We start from the raw sequence: 15665 nt of genomic DNA, 5'->3' as shown, positions 1-15665 counted from the left end.
TCACAAAAATCCAGTATTAAGAAGCTCTGTAAATGGTTCTTCTCTCTGTAAATTGTCTGCACAACAATCAATAAGTTCTCATTTGCCCAAATGTGACTCCATGCCTGCAGTGTGTACTAATAGACAGATTAGTCAGTGATATATGCCAGAATAGAAACCAGTTTCATGGTTCAATTCATGACCCACAAGTCGGGACAGATTAGACTTGATTGGGTTGTTGGTGCCATATGTGACCTACAATCTGGGCTCGGCTTGCATTAGTAGACAGGAGGGTCGCTGATCTCCCTGGGCAAAGGTTTCCATGGGAACGACCCCCGGACCCTCTAGTCTGCTGTTTTTCAGCCCTCACTCATCTTGAGGCTGAATTATCTTAGATTCCTTTATGTCAGTTCCATATTCTTCTGCTCTATTTCCCAGCACTCTCTCTCTTTTTCTCGCGTTCTCTCTCATTCTCTGTCTCTTTCCCTATCTCACTCGCCCTCACTGACTCTCCCACCCTCGCTTGCCCTCTCTCTCTCTCGCTCTCCCTCTCTCTGCAGCCACTTCTTGCTCATATCTTCTTTCTGCTCCTTTGGAATCGTGTATATTCTTGATCTACTTTTTTTGCAGTGAGTCATCATGATGTTTTTTCCTACCAATTTCACACCAGGCCTCAACCACATTTAAAGCCACAGAGCCTGTACTGAAGTATTACTGGTGCCTTAGCTGAGAAAAAAAAGACATTTTTGCATTGCTCTTTTTTTTTTCTTTTGTTTTGTAACAGCTTGGTGTATGACTCATATTCCAAAGCAGAAGAATTGGCCTATGCAAATGGGATTGTTTGTATGAAGTAAGATTCCCATCATATCCATTACACACACTTTTTTAACTAACACTTTTACTCTTTTAGGCTCTAACCATTGCTAATGTATCCAGAGGCTGGCTATGAATTAAAAGGATGAGTTTGAGTAAATGTTCATGGCCTCTGGGGGCTGGCAGAATGCTCAGCTGAATGGACCAATCCAAGTGGTGTGGGTTTTAGTGGCCGACTGTGCCATGCAGAAGTTCTCACATAAGGGTCAGAGATTGTGTACACAGACAAGAAGAAGAGGGCCAATTTCTCTCCCTGGCGCCTTGCGTGATCTGCCAGTCATCTGTAATCTCCCTCCCAGTGATGAGATTAGATCAGATATGACAAGATTAAATGATGATTTGATATAAGGTCATGCAACACCAGTTACTGGTGACCTACTCTCGTTCTGTCCACACTCTCTCAACGACGGTCACTACAGTCACTGTTACTTGCTCCTCTAACCTCCAGGAGGCGCTATTGATGCGAGATCATATTAGGCACTGAATCCTAGGCACAATAGAAGTCCACTCAGTAAGCCATGTGCGTGTAACTTGCAGAAAAGGTCTGCTCAGATAGTTACTGGTTTTTCTCATCTAAATTTTTGATGCCACTAGAGACCTATTTCTGGACCTGAAGCTGACACTGCAGTCTTATAAAAGTTTTTATATATAGTGTAGTATTAAACCCAAAAGAGGTGTGTGTATATATATATATATATATATATGTATGATCTAAATATATAAAAAAAAGTATAAAGTTTTTAAAATAAAAACGTATTTTTTTATTATTACAAAATACACGTAATAATCAATTTCATTTATAGATTGCAAAACAACATATTATTCTTTTAAGAATTATAATATATAATTAAGTTTCAATTATAGAAATAAGAAAGAAAATCTGTAATAATATTAGACTGTAGTATTGAAGGAACGTAGAATATCAGGGGTAACAGTTATTTTAAAAATATCTAAACGGAAATAAATATTTAAAAAATATATATTTTATTAATGTTATTGAAGCAACTGATTATGTTTTTAGATGTAAAAATCAGCACTGGTTAGTGTTGTGTCCATCTCTGTTTAGACTGGCGCTGCACATCTCCTGCCCCACCCCCCTCGTCTGTATTTCATTGGTTTCGCCCAAAGTTGGCGTAGTTGTGTGCGCTGCCTCCCCGATGGGCTTGTGTTGGATTGGCCGCGGAGACAGACAGCGCTGTTACAGATGGACCAGCGCATTCATTTACAATGAACATAGCGGCTGTTTATGGTCCAATGGCCACTTTTACGGCAGTTATGCACATTATTCGTTTATTGTGGATAATGCCTCCTGTCTGGGCTGTGGAAGGTAAGACAACGTGTGTGTATGTGTGTGTGTAAGCGCTGGATGGATGGAAATGTGTGTCACAGAGAACTTGTGTGAGGTGGGAGTCCTCTGTTGTCTTTCAGCACTGGGAGTCTCAATTTTACAGACGTTTTGAAAACACGTTTTAGGCATATTGGCGAGCCGTTAGTCTTACCTTAATCTGAGTGCAGGTCTGAAGCGTTCATTGGTTTGTTGACGGACGTGGTGCAGGTGTAAGGCAAAAAGCCAGTTTCGATTAAATGTTTCCCATTTTCTTTCTCTATTTTCCTTGTTTAGTGGATTCTGTGTTTATTCGTGAATAACTGAGGTTTTGAAATCTGTACAATCACTTAACAACAGTATACCTTCAGGGAAATTAAAGCACAAATTTCATTTGAGATATTTTTTTGTTTTTCAGGCTTTGTTACGTCCAGTAACGATTTTAAATAAAGGCGAGTGGATAAAACTAGACAGAGAATGAGTACAAGATATGTAAAGGGTTAAAGAGATTTTTTTTCCTCATCTTATTTAACCGACACTTATTTTTCGAGTATAAAGGTTTTACTTGTTGTTGACATCTGTAATATAACGAATTTTCATGAATTTGTCCATCCCCACCGTGTCCGAACATCTGCCTCGTCGAGCCAGCACCTGAGGCGGTGCAGATTTTTACCACCCGTTTTCATACAAGCCTCGCCTCCCGGGCCTGGATTTGTTAATTGTCCTCAGGACCACGTGAGAGTATAAGCTCGTAGCCAATCAGTGCGCAGGAGCCGGCGGTGCCTGAAGGAATACGGGCGGAAGAAAAAATAAACACCTGAACAAGGCGCTATAATCAATGCACTCGTGTGCAGAAGTTTGGGAGCCCCTCGTCAAATTACACGTTTTGTTTTGTTCGACGTTTTTATAAGTTTACACATCGGCTACCTAGGATATGCATGGTTTAATGTACAATTTACAATTCATCTAAACATGTTGGAAATAAAGCATAAAGTGATGCAGAGTCTAATTGTGACACTTATTTTATTTTTCCAGTGTGTTAAATAAATATTTGTTCAGGAAAACCCACACTGATATTTGTTCCCTGTAGAAAAAAATGTAAAATTAATTGTGGTGCTTTTTTGTGAAGCAGAAGTTGTATAAATAATAATTGTGTTGAATTGACCTTTTTTTAAGTTTTTACACAGAGGAAATTTGTTTCTTAGCACTTGCTGCAACACCCAAAACACAGAGGTGACAAATAAGAGAAGCATATGCTAGGACAGTGAATAACCAAACATCCTCAAAATATATATTTTTTCACACATAAAAACACAGTAAAGTAAAGTAAAAACCACTAACTAAACTAAAGAATAACTGCAGCAATAAACAACAACAATAAAATCTCTTGTTACTGGGGAATGTTGGGAACTACTTTGCATTCCCAGTCCATTCCAAAGTGTCAACCGGACCACAAGGTGCCCCCACATAATTAGACGTGAAGCACCTCAAGGGACTGGCTTGTAGCTAACTCACTCACTCATTCACTCACTCACTCACATATATATTTAGGAACTACACCAATGTCAAAGACACAATGTGTCCTTGTTTATTTAGAAAATCAACATCTTGATCAAAATTCTGTGTATGATTTTACACTGGATTCCTGAAACTAATACATTTCAATCTCTGTGCAATATCAAGGAATCTACAATAATCCGAGGCTCCTAAAACCAAACCAAATTTGTGTTTTAAATGTCTCATTTAGAGAGTCCGTGCTGGCCTTACTTTGGTTTCTACCAGTTGCACATATATTTATGTCAGTGTATGATCATATTCATTATCCTAGAAATTACTGTCAGTTTATTTTTGCTTTACATCTACCCCTTCTTTAAGTCAGTTAAATCTTCCTTTAATCACACAGGTACCATTTCCAAGTAAAAATCTTTTACCACACCCTGTGGCCCCATTTTGCTGGAAGGCACCTTTATATATCACTTTTGCCTTTGTAAAGAAACCAATTTAATAGAAGACTCAGAGCTCATTAGCACATTTTATGGCTCTTAATTCAGTTCTGTTTGAGTCCAGAGTTAGAAATATTCCTGCATTCTTGTTGCTTCTGTGATTTTGGGGACTTACAGTGTAACATGTTGCACAGTACAGTGGCATGCATGATATATTTATACTTTAGTCATTGATGAATATGAATTAGAAGAGTACAGTGCTATACTTTATAATTGTCCTTCCATTAGTTACTGCACTTAGTCAGATTCTACTCTCATTTAAAGTGAAACTGGGTTGAGTCCAGTCTTCACATACAGTCCACTCATTAAAGTGAAAGCGTATGGATTAGATGAGGCTAAATTAGATTCCTGTTTAATTAACTAACACAGTGAACACTTGGGCATTTCCCTCTTGATTGGAGCTTGTTTTCTGGGGGTAAATTAGATTTTTTTTTGTGCTCTTTCAGATTGTCAGCAAAACAATTATTTGGTTGAAAAAACATGGATTATTTATTTATTTATTACCTATAATTTTGCCTAAATTTATAATTGCTGACTGAAGAAAAAAACATCTCCAAACAAGTAACTTTATAGGAGAAGAAAAAAAACTTCAAAATTTCAATGAATGTCAACATTTTATTCAAAGTCATTTTGGAACATTTCTATTGGTCCATCATGAGATTTTCACACAGTGTGAAGGGCAGCTGCTGTGTTCAGTTGATATCGTTAACTAAAAATGGATTAAATGGAAATAAATATTTTCCTTTGGACAACAATGATATAATTAACATAAAAGTAGATGACATGCAGCATTACAGGGTGAATATATCAGAGCCAGAAGTGCTTCCTCTGGGCTGTTCATTTTGGTCTCTATTGACTGCTTTTAAAATTCATTCTATAGTTATTTCAGGCATTCATAATTATTATTTCAATTTAACTTATTGAGGAAGTTATTCATATTTCCAAAATCTCAAGATTTCTGAGTAAGTTTATCTACAGTGAAACACTTCACATCAGACCAGATGGCTTTGTTATGCAATTTTTTGGAAAGATTCCCCTTAGTGTTCCTACATTTTGTTTTAATTGCACACCGTGGTTTCTAGAGGCTTAAAACCTACTTAGCAAAACTTTCACAGGAAATACTGAGAGCACTGCAGATGCATCTGCTTCATCAACCTAAAGAACACAAGCTCTCAGTGAATAGAATAAAGGAGAATGAAATATAAAGTTGACAATATTTGAACTGTGTACATATCGCCCTCTTGACTTGTTGATAGACAGTCCTTCTTCTTTCATAATCAGAGCTGGGGAAAAAAATCTGATTCAGTTAATGTAAAGATTAGTTATTCAGTCATATACCTGGTCGTTAACCTGGTCTGCCTGCATTAATGTTTTGCTTATGTACAGGGCTGATATTCTGAAAAAAAAATCATTTTATATATAAGTAAGACTTTTAAAAATTTATTTTATGAATTATGCAGCCATACAGGTATAATACAAGGCAGCTAATCAGAACTACGTTTACTTATATGAGCCTGTTAAATTGTAAGAACCCCCCATAAAAAAAAAAAACAACCAAATTCTGTTATGACTGTTGTATGTGCAATCACACTTTACCTCTGGGAAATTTAAAATGCACAAAAAATAACGAAAGAAAGTAATGGCATTTAATTAAAAAAAAAACCTGTGCAATATAAACATTTTAACCACAAAATAAAATAATGTTTTATGAATTTTTTGAATGTTCCTATTCCTCTGTATGAAATGTGATTGTTGACAACTTTCTGTACGAATTTCAGCTTTGATGTGAGTTGTAGCCCACTGGACCACCTTAGCAGTTGATTTTTGATTTTCACATCAATTTTCTTGTGAAAGCTGGTGGTTTGCATGCACCTGGGCGACAGTAACAAGGTCATGTGATGTCTGTGAGCAAGGGTTCCATGTGACTTGCGTCAGGCAGGGCTCTCTGCCTGCTGCTCTCTCCCGTCCTGCTGTATTAGGAGCAAGACCTCCCCCTGGCTCCTCTGACATCTTTCCAAGCCTTTATGTAAGCAGGGCAAACCTGACCGATTTCAGCCATGTCAGAAGCCATTGGCTCAGGCCTGTCTGGTCTGCACAGAGATCAACTGAACGGACCGCCGCTGTCGCCATTGCCCTCGTCTGTCACTACTTTTTGAAAAAATAATCAAGCTGGAGTTTAGCTTGTAATTATACAAGCTGTGCTAAGTGGGCACAGGATTGCGGTTTTTGCAATAGAAATGTAATGTTAATGTCTGATTGGGATTTTTTTTTTTCTGTTAGTCAAGAGATGCTCCAAATGGTTCCCAATGAAATGACAGGATTTTGTCTGCAGGCTCAGAAAGGGTCAGAATGGTGAAATTATCAGGTATTCAAGAGGGACTTGCCAACTGCCTGACAGCTTAATTATCCCCCTGTCTCCTCTGTTTTGTTTAATGTGTCAATTTGGATGTAATCGGGCGAACTGGACTGTCTTTTCTAAGCCAGCTACATTGTGTTGACTAATTTGCTGGGAAGCTTGTTTTCCTAAATAAAAAACTAATTTTGAAATGCCATATATAATATATCATATGCATAGCTAGAACTGATGTGTATGACTCATCACACCAGATGCATCTACCTCAATCAGGACAAGATATATTAACTTTATATTTAGCTATTTTCTTGCAAAGCATTTACTATTTTCTGTTTCTCAAACCCAACTTGCCACAAGTCACTCAAGAGTTAATTAACAAGAACAGCATGGTTATGGGAGAGGTTGAAAATCTGTACCTCATCACACCATTGATCAAAAAAATTGCAACAGTTGAACTTGCAATGATAAGACAAAGCATTTTGGAGAAACATTTGGAGTTTATCCAGTTGAAACCTTTTCATTTATTTTTTCTACATATTTTGACTGTTAAATCTCAGGTTGGGATACAATTATTGAATATTTCACTCAGTCTCCTCACTATCTGTTACACTGTCTGATCTCTGGCTACTGTTTATGGATGGCTGTGGCATCGCTGTGGTTTTAATTCAAAATCTCTTCAGTTTGAGGCATTAAATAACATTTAAATAAACATATAAATGTTTAATACACTGTGATTTATATAAAAAAAAGAGTATTTTATAAAAATACCCATTTAAAATGTAAAAGAAAATTTGTCTGATTGGAGCTTAAGTTTAAAGATTAGGAAATATGCTTATGTAACCATGTATAAGAAAAACTATTTTCTTATAGTTTTCTTACTATTTTAGGCAGGTAGTTTCGCAGTCGCACAGATCCAGGGACCTGGAGGTTGTGGGTTTAAGTCCTGCTCCAGGTGACTGTCTGTGAGGAGTTTGGTGTGTTCTCCCTGTGTTCCCATGGGTTTCGTCCCACAGTCCAAAAACATACGTTGGTAGGTGGATTGGCGAATCAAAAGTGTCCATAGGTGTGAGTGAACCTGTGAATTTGTGTGTTGTCCTGCGAAGAACTGGTGCCCTCACCACGGTGTGTTACTGCCTTGCGCCCAGTGATTCCACAACCCTGAACTGGATAAGCGCTTACAGACAATGAATAAATGAAAAATATTATTATTTTGACTCAGATTTGTAGGTCAGAGACTTTAAGTTTAACTACATCCTTTTGGAAAGACGGCACTGATCAAAATACATTTAATGTGTTTGTTAAATAATTGTAATTCCTTATACATATCTCTTTGGGGATGGTTAAATGTTAGTATTTTTAAGTGTGGCTTTGTCTATGTATTCCAAATAAGTAAGGATTTTAATTAAGTATAATCTCTCTGTGCGTATTCTGTCCCTGAGTTCTGTGCAAATATCATCTATATCAGTATTAGTGTCACCCAAAAATATTGAGGATTATTTTTTGCAGCATTGTGAAGAATATATTATGCTTACTATAAACTCAAAATAAATCTTTAATTATATATCATTACTTTTTCTCATACTGTTTCTAAAAATAGAATTGTAGCTGTTAATTATTATAATAATGCCAGTAAAATGATTATAAAGTGTAATTTTATGGGTGAATTAAAAAGAGACGTGTTTGCAGGTCATGTCTTCAGCATAAACAATTATTTATGTTATTAATAATGTATAACTCAAGAGAGAAACCTTATTATATTTGAGAAATATGATATTCAATTTTATGGCCCAACACTTGCAGCATATGTGACACTTCTACAAAAGCTCTAAGTGAAATTAAAGAATACTCTTTACTTATATATCCCAGTTTTTCTAGCCCTTCACTTTAAATAGATGCAGTGAAGTGAGTCTCTAGCTGCAGTTTTCTTTGTTAAAGGTTTACATTTGGACGCAACATGTCAATGACCCAGATGCTTTTGTTCCAAGGAGAATTGGGGGGAAAGTGGGAGAGTTCCCTGAGCTAAATATTCAGTACTCAGAGTGATTAAAAATCAGATGAAAAGTTAATTTGCTCTTATGGCCCGGAGCTACTAATCTACTCAGATATCCACTGAGGCGCAGATGTGATTTGCAAATGGATATGGATATTTTAGAGACCATCAGTCTTCATCTGAAAAAATATCACCCATTACAAGCTCACAGTGTAATTCTGTGCCATGCTAACGCCTAAACTTGTTTCATGTAATTGAGAATTCTATTTGCTGCTGAATAAACAGTAAATGAGGAGATTATTGCGGCTGAATGAAAGGCAACCTTTAGGATTTCACAGAGTAATTCTCTGCAATGCAAATTCCCAAATTTCATTTACATAATTGGGAATTCTTACTGTTTAATTGGTAGTGCATGAAAAGCTCATATGAACTGCATGAAAGATGATAACCAAAAAACGATCTGGGTTTTTGTATACAAGAACATCTTTAAGCAGGTTTGGTGTTCTTTAGTTTATGTTTCATATATGAATCATATTTACATATGCTTTTATTAAGAAATGCTCTTATTTTCCATTTTCACCTTCTGAAGCTGATCAGTCTTTTGTCTGGCCAATTTTAGCTTGGGTTGTGGCAGGGAACCTGTTGCATAATGGTAAGATTCGCAGTGGCAGCTCAGATCAAATTTACTGCCAATCAATACACATCATTATGCAGCGGCACTCATTTCCCTAAGCTAAAAAAATCATTAAAGCTATTGGGATATTGAACACAAAGCCTAAGGATTAAACTGTTTTGATGAGATCTCAGTAAGGAAACAAAATGGCCAACCTTTGACTTTACAAATGCATTTGCTTCCTTTCATTAAATGAAATATATATATATATATATATATATATATATATATAAATAAATATATATATATTAAAATATATGACTCAAAAATAACTAAACATTTTCTTAGGGTGATGTCTCAGGCATGTCCTCTGTACTCAACTACGACAGCTATGAACAATGTGGCATTGGAACAACTGGCTTTTTTACATTACAAATTATTTCTGAATCTGTAATGGCAATCATTTATATTCACTGATTTTTCTAAAATGACATGTGTCCCACTTAAAGAATTTTTTTTTCAATTTTCTGAAAGAACATGTAGACTTAGTCAAAGTTTTTACCCTGTATGAATCTATTTTTTTTAGCATTAGCAAAAACATCAGCCCACAAATCATGTATTGGTGCTTTCCTACATTTTCTACAATTTGTTTTATCTTACATGTTTACAGGTGGAACAAGACATTTTTCTTCATGTGGTTATCTTAAATTCTTTGGCAAATTCTGGCTTACATTAAGGCCTAAACACTGTGAAAAATTCTTCTTTGATTTTACACACACAGAAAATACCTTTAGCTTTAACCGTCCATTCATGCTGTAGCGTACTCAGTCTCTTGGTGTGTATTGGAGTTTTGCTGGTCTATTATTTTTAGTATGCTGATTGCTGATTGGCTGAGGTGAAAGAGTGTGTAAGGGCTGCTGGATTGTCTACTCCCAAGCGTTTGTTCCGGCCCATGGCCCACATTGCCATGGAAATGCAGCTTGTGGCTTGGGGGCTATGCTAAATTGCTGATGGATGCTGTGTGTATAATATAACTACAGCTTCTCTGCTGACTCTCTGCCTTTTCAGCCCTCAAACATCTAGCTCCTTTACTGTATAAGGCTTTAAATTAGTTAATTTTCAGTTAATAGTATGAAGAAATTTGTGATTGCAATAGGCTAAATGTTAGCTGTGAATGTTCTGAAAGATTAATTGCTTTTATATCGCAATTTTAAAGAGCAAAAGCACCGTTCTCAAATCACAGAAGCAGCCATTTTGAATATAGCCTTCATTATCAACATGCACTTCTAGCATGTTGGGAAATTACACACAGCTCATGGACTGCATGTAGATGAGACAAGGCCCATACAAATAAAAATCACAATCACAGCCAAAAAATAACCAACAACAGACATGGACCTTAAAAAATAAATGAATAAATGAAAACAGAAGAATATCTGAAAATTGTCTTGTCTCATCACCAGTGATGAGAAAAGCATGACGCAATTTGATTATTACTCAGTACACATTGAAATAAGCAGGGCAATTTTGATTAAATGAAAGTGCAGGTATTAAACTTTTAATAAAAATGACATTTGTGTTTATAAACAAAAGATGAGCTATTTTTTAATGATGTGAGTCATTTAAAAAGTAATCTGCTGTGCTGTTAAAAGTGCATTAATCGGGTACACTGTATTGCCAAAAGGTATTCGCTTATCTGTCTAGAACTCTTCTGGGAAGGCTTTCCACAAGGTTTTGTTTATGGGAATTTTTGACCATTCTTCCAGAAGTGCATTTGTGAGGTCAGACACTGATGTTGGACGAAAAGGACTGGCTTGCAGTCTCCATTCTAATTCATCGGTTCTCTCGGGTTGAGGTCAGGACTCTGTGTAGGCCAGTCAAGTTCTTCCACAAAAAAAAAACCTCTCTCATCCATGCCTTTAGGGGACCTTGCTTTGTGCACTGGTGTGCAGTAATGTTGGGACAGGCAAGGGCCATCCCCACACTTTTCCATGTCATTTTACATGAGCTACCACTTTGTGGCTGAGTTGCTGTTGTTCCCAATCACTTCTACTTTGATATAATACCATTGACCCTAGCTCTGGCCACAGAAGTGATTGGACCACCTGAATTCAGTAATTTGGATGGGTATGAGAATACGTATGGCAATTGAGTGGGAAAATAGCTGCTGTAAACCGTTAAAATGGGTCAGGTATGTTTTTAACCAAATTTTTTACAACCACAAGGAGCTGTTAATGCAGCAATTTCAATACCTCTCCCCATGCACAGGTCTAGGACTAGATGTAAGACTAGTGCCTACAGTCTTATACTGTAACTTTAAAACTAATTTATTACATTTATTAAGTTTAACCTCTAAAACAGACAGAAAAGTCTGATGTGCAGTCTTGAATTTACTGATACAGTATTAAGTCTGTTAAATTTCTAACCATGTCATTAATCAGGTAATTATTTTATTACAGCAGAATAGTACAGCCAAATGGCAATCAGGCTTCTGAGGGACTTGTAATGAGTAATATTTCAGCACACCATGATCAAAGGCTGTGATAGAAGTGTAAAAACATGCCACTGCTAATTTAATGGAATCTGTTTCACTGAATCGATTTAGGTTCATCAGTGTTTTCTAAAATGCTTCCACTTCAGAGCTGATTCTCACACTTACATATTTAACCACACTGCGTGAGTCAAGCGGCCGAGTAAATGTTTCAGCATCCCACCCACAGGCTGAGTGACAGAACTGGAGCACAGAGGATCAATGGGCTCTGTCTCCTTTCCAAATCAAGGATGCATTCTCTCTACAGTTCACATGAGTTTGTTCCAGTTTGCTGCTGAAGTACATTGAGCCACTCTGTCATCCTCTTACAGTGTATCATAGCTCTCATTAACCCAGCCTCATATTTTCTTTTGCATTGTCAGAAAAATGTACTTTCCAGGTATATTTTTGTTCACTACAAGGTAACTATACCCTCCATGGTACAAAAGTGCTCCTAATTTCCAACAGTATATTTTAAAGATACAGAACATTCTCTTTTAAAAATTGGTGTTTTTAATTATTTACTTGTTATGGAATATGGTACATATGTTCGCTAATTAAAATTGCTAAAGATCACGGGGACATAATAGGTACCGCCCCAGTGACAGTTAAGTACCCTTTTGTTCTAAGAGTGTAGACGGAACGTAATATGATGGAGAATTCACAGAGGGCCTTAGCGCCCGCAGGTGTTTGTTCCAGTCATGCACCACCACACCTAATCTCTTCTTCGTTTTTGTTCTGAGGAGAGATTATTTTGAAAATCGGGTGGTGCCACGGGGCTTAAACAAATGTCTGTACATGTTGTGGCCCCTCATGAGTACCAGACTAGTAATGTATGCAGTTCCGGCCATGTAGGCTCACTATTGTACATGTGAAAATGAACAATGCATATGCAAATGATGTGCCCAAGATTGTCCCTCACTATTTTTTGCTAAGATGGAATTTGCCCACTATGGTGGGCAGCAGAGTTTGTGAGGGATTTTCTAGCACATGTCATGTTTGATCAAAGCTCACTGTGAATTAATTAACTCCACATGAATTATTCAGCATGTTTCAAGTGCAGTGTATGAGCCTTTTCATCGGCCCTCTTGGGAAAGAGACAAAGAGCCAGCCTCATGATAGCAGTCCACAGAGGGAGATGAGAGCGCATTTTCATAAATAAACTCTTCAGTGCTCATGTTACATCATTTATGAATGATCTTAACAGGTTACGACTAATAGTTTTATATACTAAAGAATATATTTGACTCAAGCTCAAAATTTAAACAGGTGCAGATTAGCTGGATTGAGGACTTTGAAAGATGTAATACATGTTATTATATACAGTATTACAAGTCCATTTCCAGAAAAGTTGGGACAATATACAAAACGTAAATAAAAACACCTCCCTCCCTCCTCTCAGAAAAAAATGCTTATTTTCTGTTTAAAATAAGCAAGGCCTTCCCTAAAAAAAGGTCTGAATGGTAGCATTTTGCTTCAAATAATATATATATATATATATATATATATATATATATATATATATATATATATATATATATATCCTTAAGCATTAATGGTGCCTTTACAGATGTGCAGTCACCCATGCCATAGGCACCAGTGCACCCCCATACCATCATGGATGCTGGCTTTTGTACTGTGCGCTTATAACCAGCCAAATGTTCCCTCTCCAACAAATCAAAAATTGTGTCATCCATTATTTCCAAAAAGAATGTTTACATTTTGATTTGTTGGACTGCACCTTTCCATTTCTTCTCAGTCCCTCATAAATGAGCTTGGGCCTAGAGAAGGCTGCAGGGTTTCTGGGTCCTGTTGTCATTATTTTGTATTATATTGTCATTGTCCAAATAAAAAAATGTATCCAAAATAAAAAATTTTGGAGCATTTATATTATTCCATTCATCATAACAAACATACAGTTGTGTTCAGATGATGTATTAAACTAAAAATTAACAAAAATTATACATGTTTTTCTTTGAACAGCGATGATTGCTTCTTTGCATGGTACACCTTTGTGGATGAAGCAATAAACTGTTTAGGGAAGTGATTTTGAGCCCATGCAGTGATTTTCACTACAGAAATATGTCCGTTTTAACACCTAACGGCCCAAAGACCACAGCCAGCCATTTGAGCCTTGTCCCATGTATCTAGAAACTTCTCTGGACTCCCTGAAACTTTTAATGATCTCATGTGCTGTAGATGAAGAAATTCCTAGGTTCTTTAATATTTTACATAGAGAAACACATTTATTGAATTGTTTCACTATTTGCCCACTTTGAACTCATCTTTATTTCTGAAACACTGTTGCCAGTTTTTGACATGTCCCAACATTTTTGATATGTTTTGCTCACATTAGATTCAAAATGGGGAGATATTTTACAAAAAAAACAATGAAATATCTTTGTTTTGACGTTTAAAATGTTGTCTTTTTAATGTGTTTATTTAAATATTGGGCTTAAATTATTTGCACACCTTTGCATTCTGTTTTTATTTGCATTTTGCATAGTATCCCTACTTTTTTTAGAAATGGAGTTGGTATGTTCAGTATATTCCAATACATGAAAAATTATATACAGTATTTTGTGGGAAATACATAAAACATTAGAGTTAGGGTTAGTTAAGGGTTAAAATGCAAATTCACATATGCCTGTACAATTCACATATGCCTCTATAATTGATATCGGCCAAGCCATTCAGTAGAGGATACATCACAATAGTAAAATCTAAGGTTTTATTAGGGACAACAAACAAAACAAACAAGATTATTGAAAAAAAACTTTTAATACATTTATCAATTTTGTGTTTATTACTGGACTACACTCAGTCCAGTTTAACTTGAGTAGATATTCTTTCTTTGTATTGAAACAGCAGTTGGTCAGTTTCTGTTCACCTACTGATGACATTTGTAAGATGTACAGAAAAGCATATTGTGATGTAAAATGACCTAAATGATCATAACCATAAATATCATCCTACAGCCCACAGAATATATAATGCCTAATGACACATGCTGTTTAGTGCATAATATAGCAATTTATAAGAATCCATATTAGGCCTAATGTAATTTAATAAATGTACTGCTCTTATCAGGTCATAGGTCATAAGGTCGTATGTGATGTAATGTGACATAATTTATCATGATAGCTATAAATATCATCATACAGCCCACAGGTTATAAATGCCTTCTGATACATGCTGTTCAATAATAAATATGGCAAATCATGGGAATCCAAATTAGGCTAAATATAATTTAATAAATTCACTCTTCTTATAATTCCACTGATCTAAAGGGCATAAAGAGCTTAATTGCTATCAAAACAATCTCCAGTAAGGTAACAATCAAATATTTTATTGTGATTTGTTTTTTGGAGCATTTGGACTATCAATTATGATTTTTTTTATGAAATTCAGACTAGTCAAATTACCAGGAGGACATATCTTTAATGTAATTCTGACTAGTCATAATTCTCCAATGACTTACACTGAATTTGACCCTTTCATATTCGTACTTTTACTAGTATAAATTCCAATTAGAGATATCTGCAATTATATTTTTATTAGTAGAAATGTCATTTCAGATAGCCACAATGCAATACTGACAAGTAAAAAGTCCTAGTCTACATTTCCATAATTTAATTTCGACTAGTAAAAATGCTAATTCAAGATCTCTCTAATTAAGGTTTTACTAGTAAAAACATGCATTAGAGATATGTAAGGTTTCAGAGCTCTAAAATGTAATTTTAGATATCTAAAATTCAGTTGACTAGTAAGAATAACATTGTTGATATCTAAAATTAGAACACTAACTAGTAAGAATTACATTGTAGATATCTGCAATGTAATTTGTACTAATAAAACGAAATTGTGGATTTCATTTGTAGACTTGTAATTATATTTTTACTAAAATTTTAATAGAACTAGTAATAATTTTGATTATGTTATCAACAATTAGAGTTCTGACTAGTCATAATAGTTCACAGATATTTCTAATGATTTTATG

The 15665-nt window shown here is 35.7% G+C and overlaps 1 protein-coding gene across 2 annotated transcripts in view; it reads left to right on the top strand.

The window, feature by feature from the left end:
- Positions 1-2046: 2046 nt before the first annotated feature.
- Positions 2047-15665, top strand: part of ephb2a (eph receptor B2a) — a 65862-nt gene continuing 52243 nt past the window's right edge. For both annotated transcript variants that reach the window (XM_066670296.1, XM_066670295.1), the window contains exon 1: positions 2047-2179. In XM_066670296.1, coding sequence (XP_066526393.1) covers positions 2080-2179 — 100 coding nt within the window. In that variant the 5' untranslated portion in view covers positions 2047-2079. The remainder of the gene's footprint in view (positions 2180-15665) is intronic.

Source organism: Hoplias malabaricus, chromosome 5 (assembly GCF_029633855.1).
Source record: "Hoplias malabaricus isolate fHopMal1 chromosome 5, fHopMal1.hap1, whole genome shotgun sequence".
NCBI lineage: Eukaryota > Metazoa > Chordata > Actinopteri > Characiformes > Erythrinidae > Hoplias > Hoplias malabaricus.
This window is presented reverse-complemented; position numbering and strand designations above follow the sequence as displayed.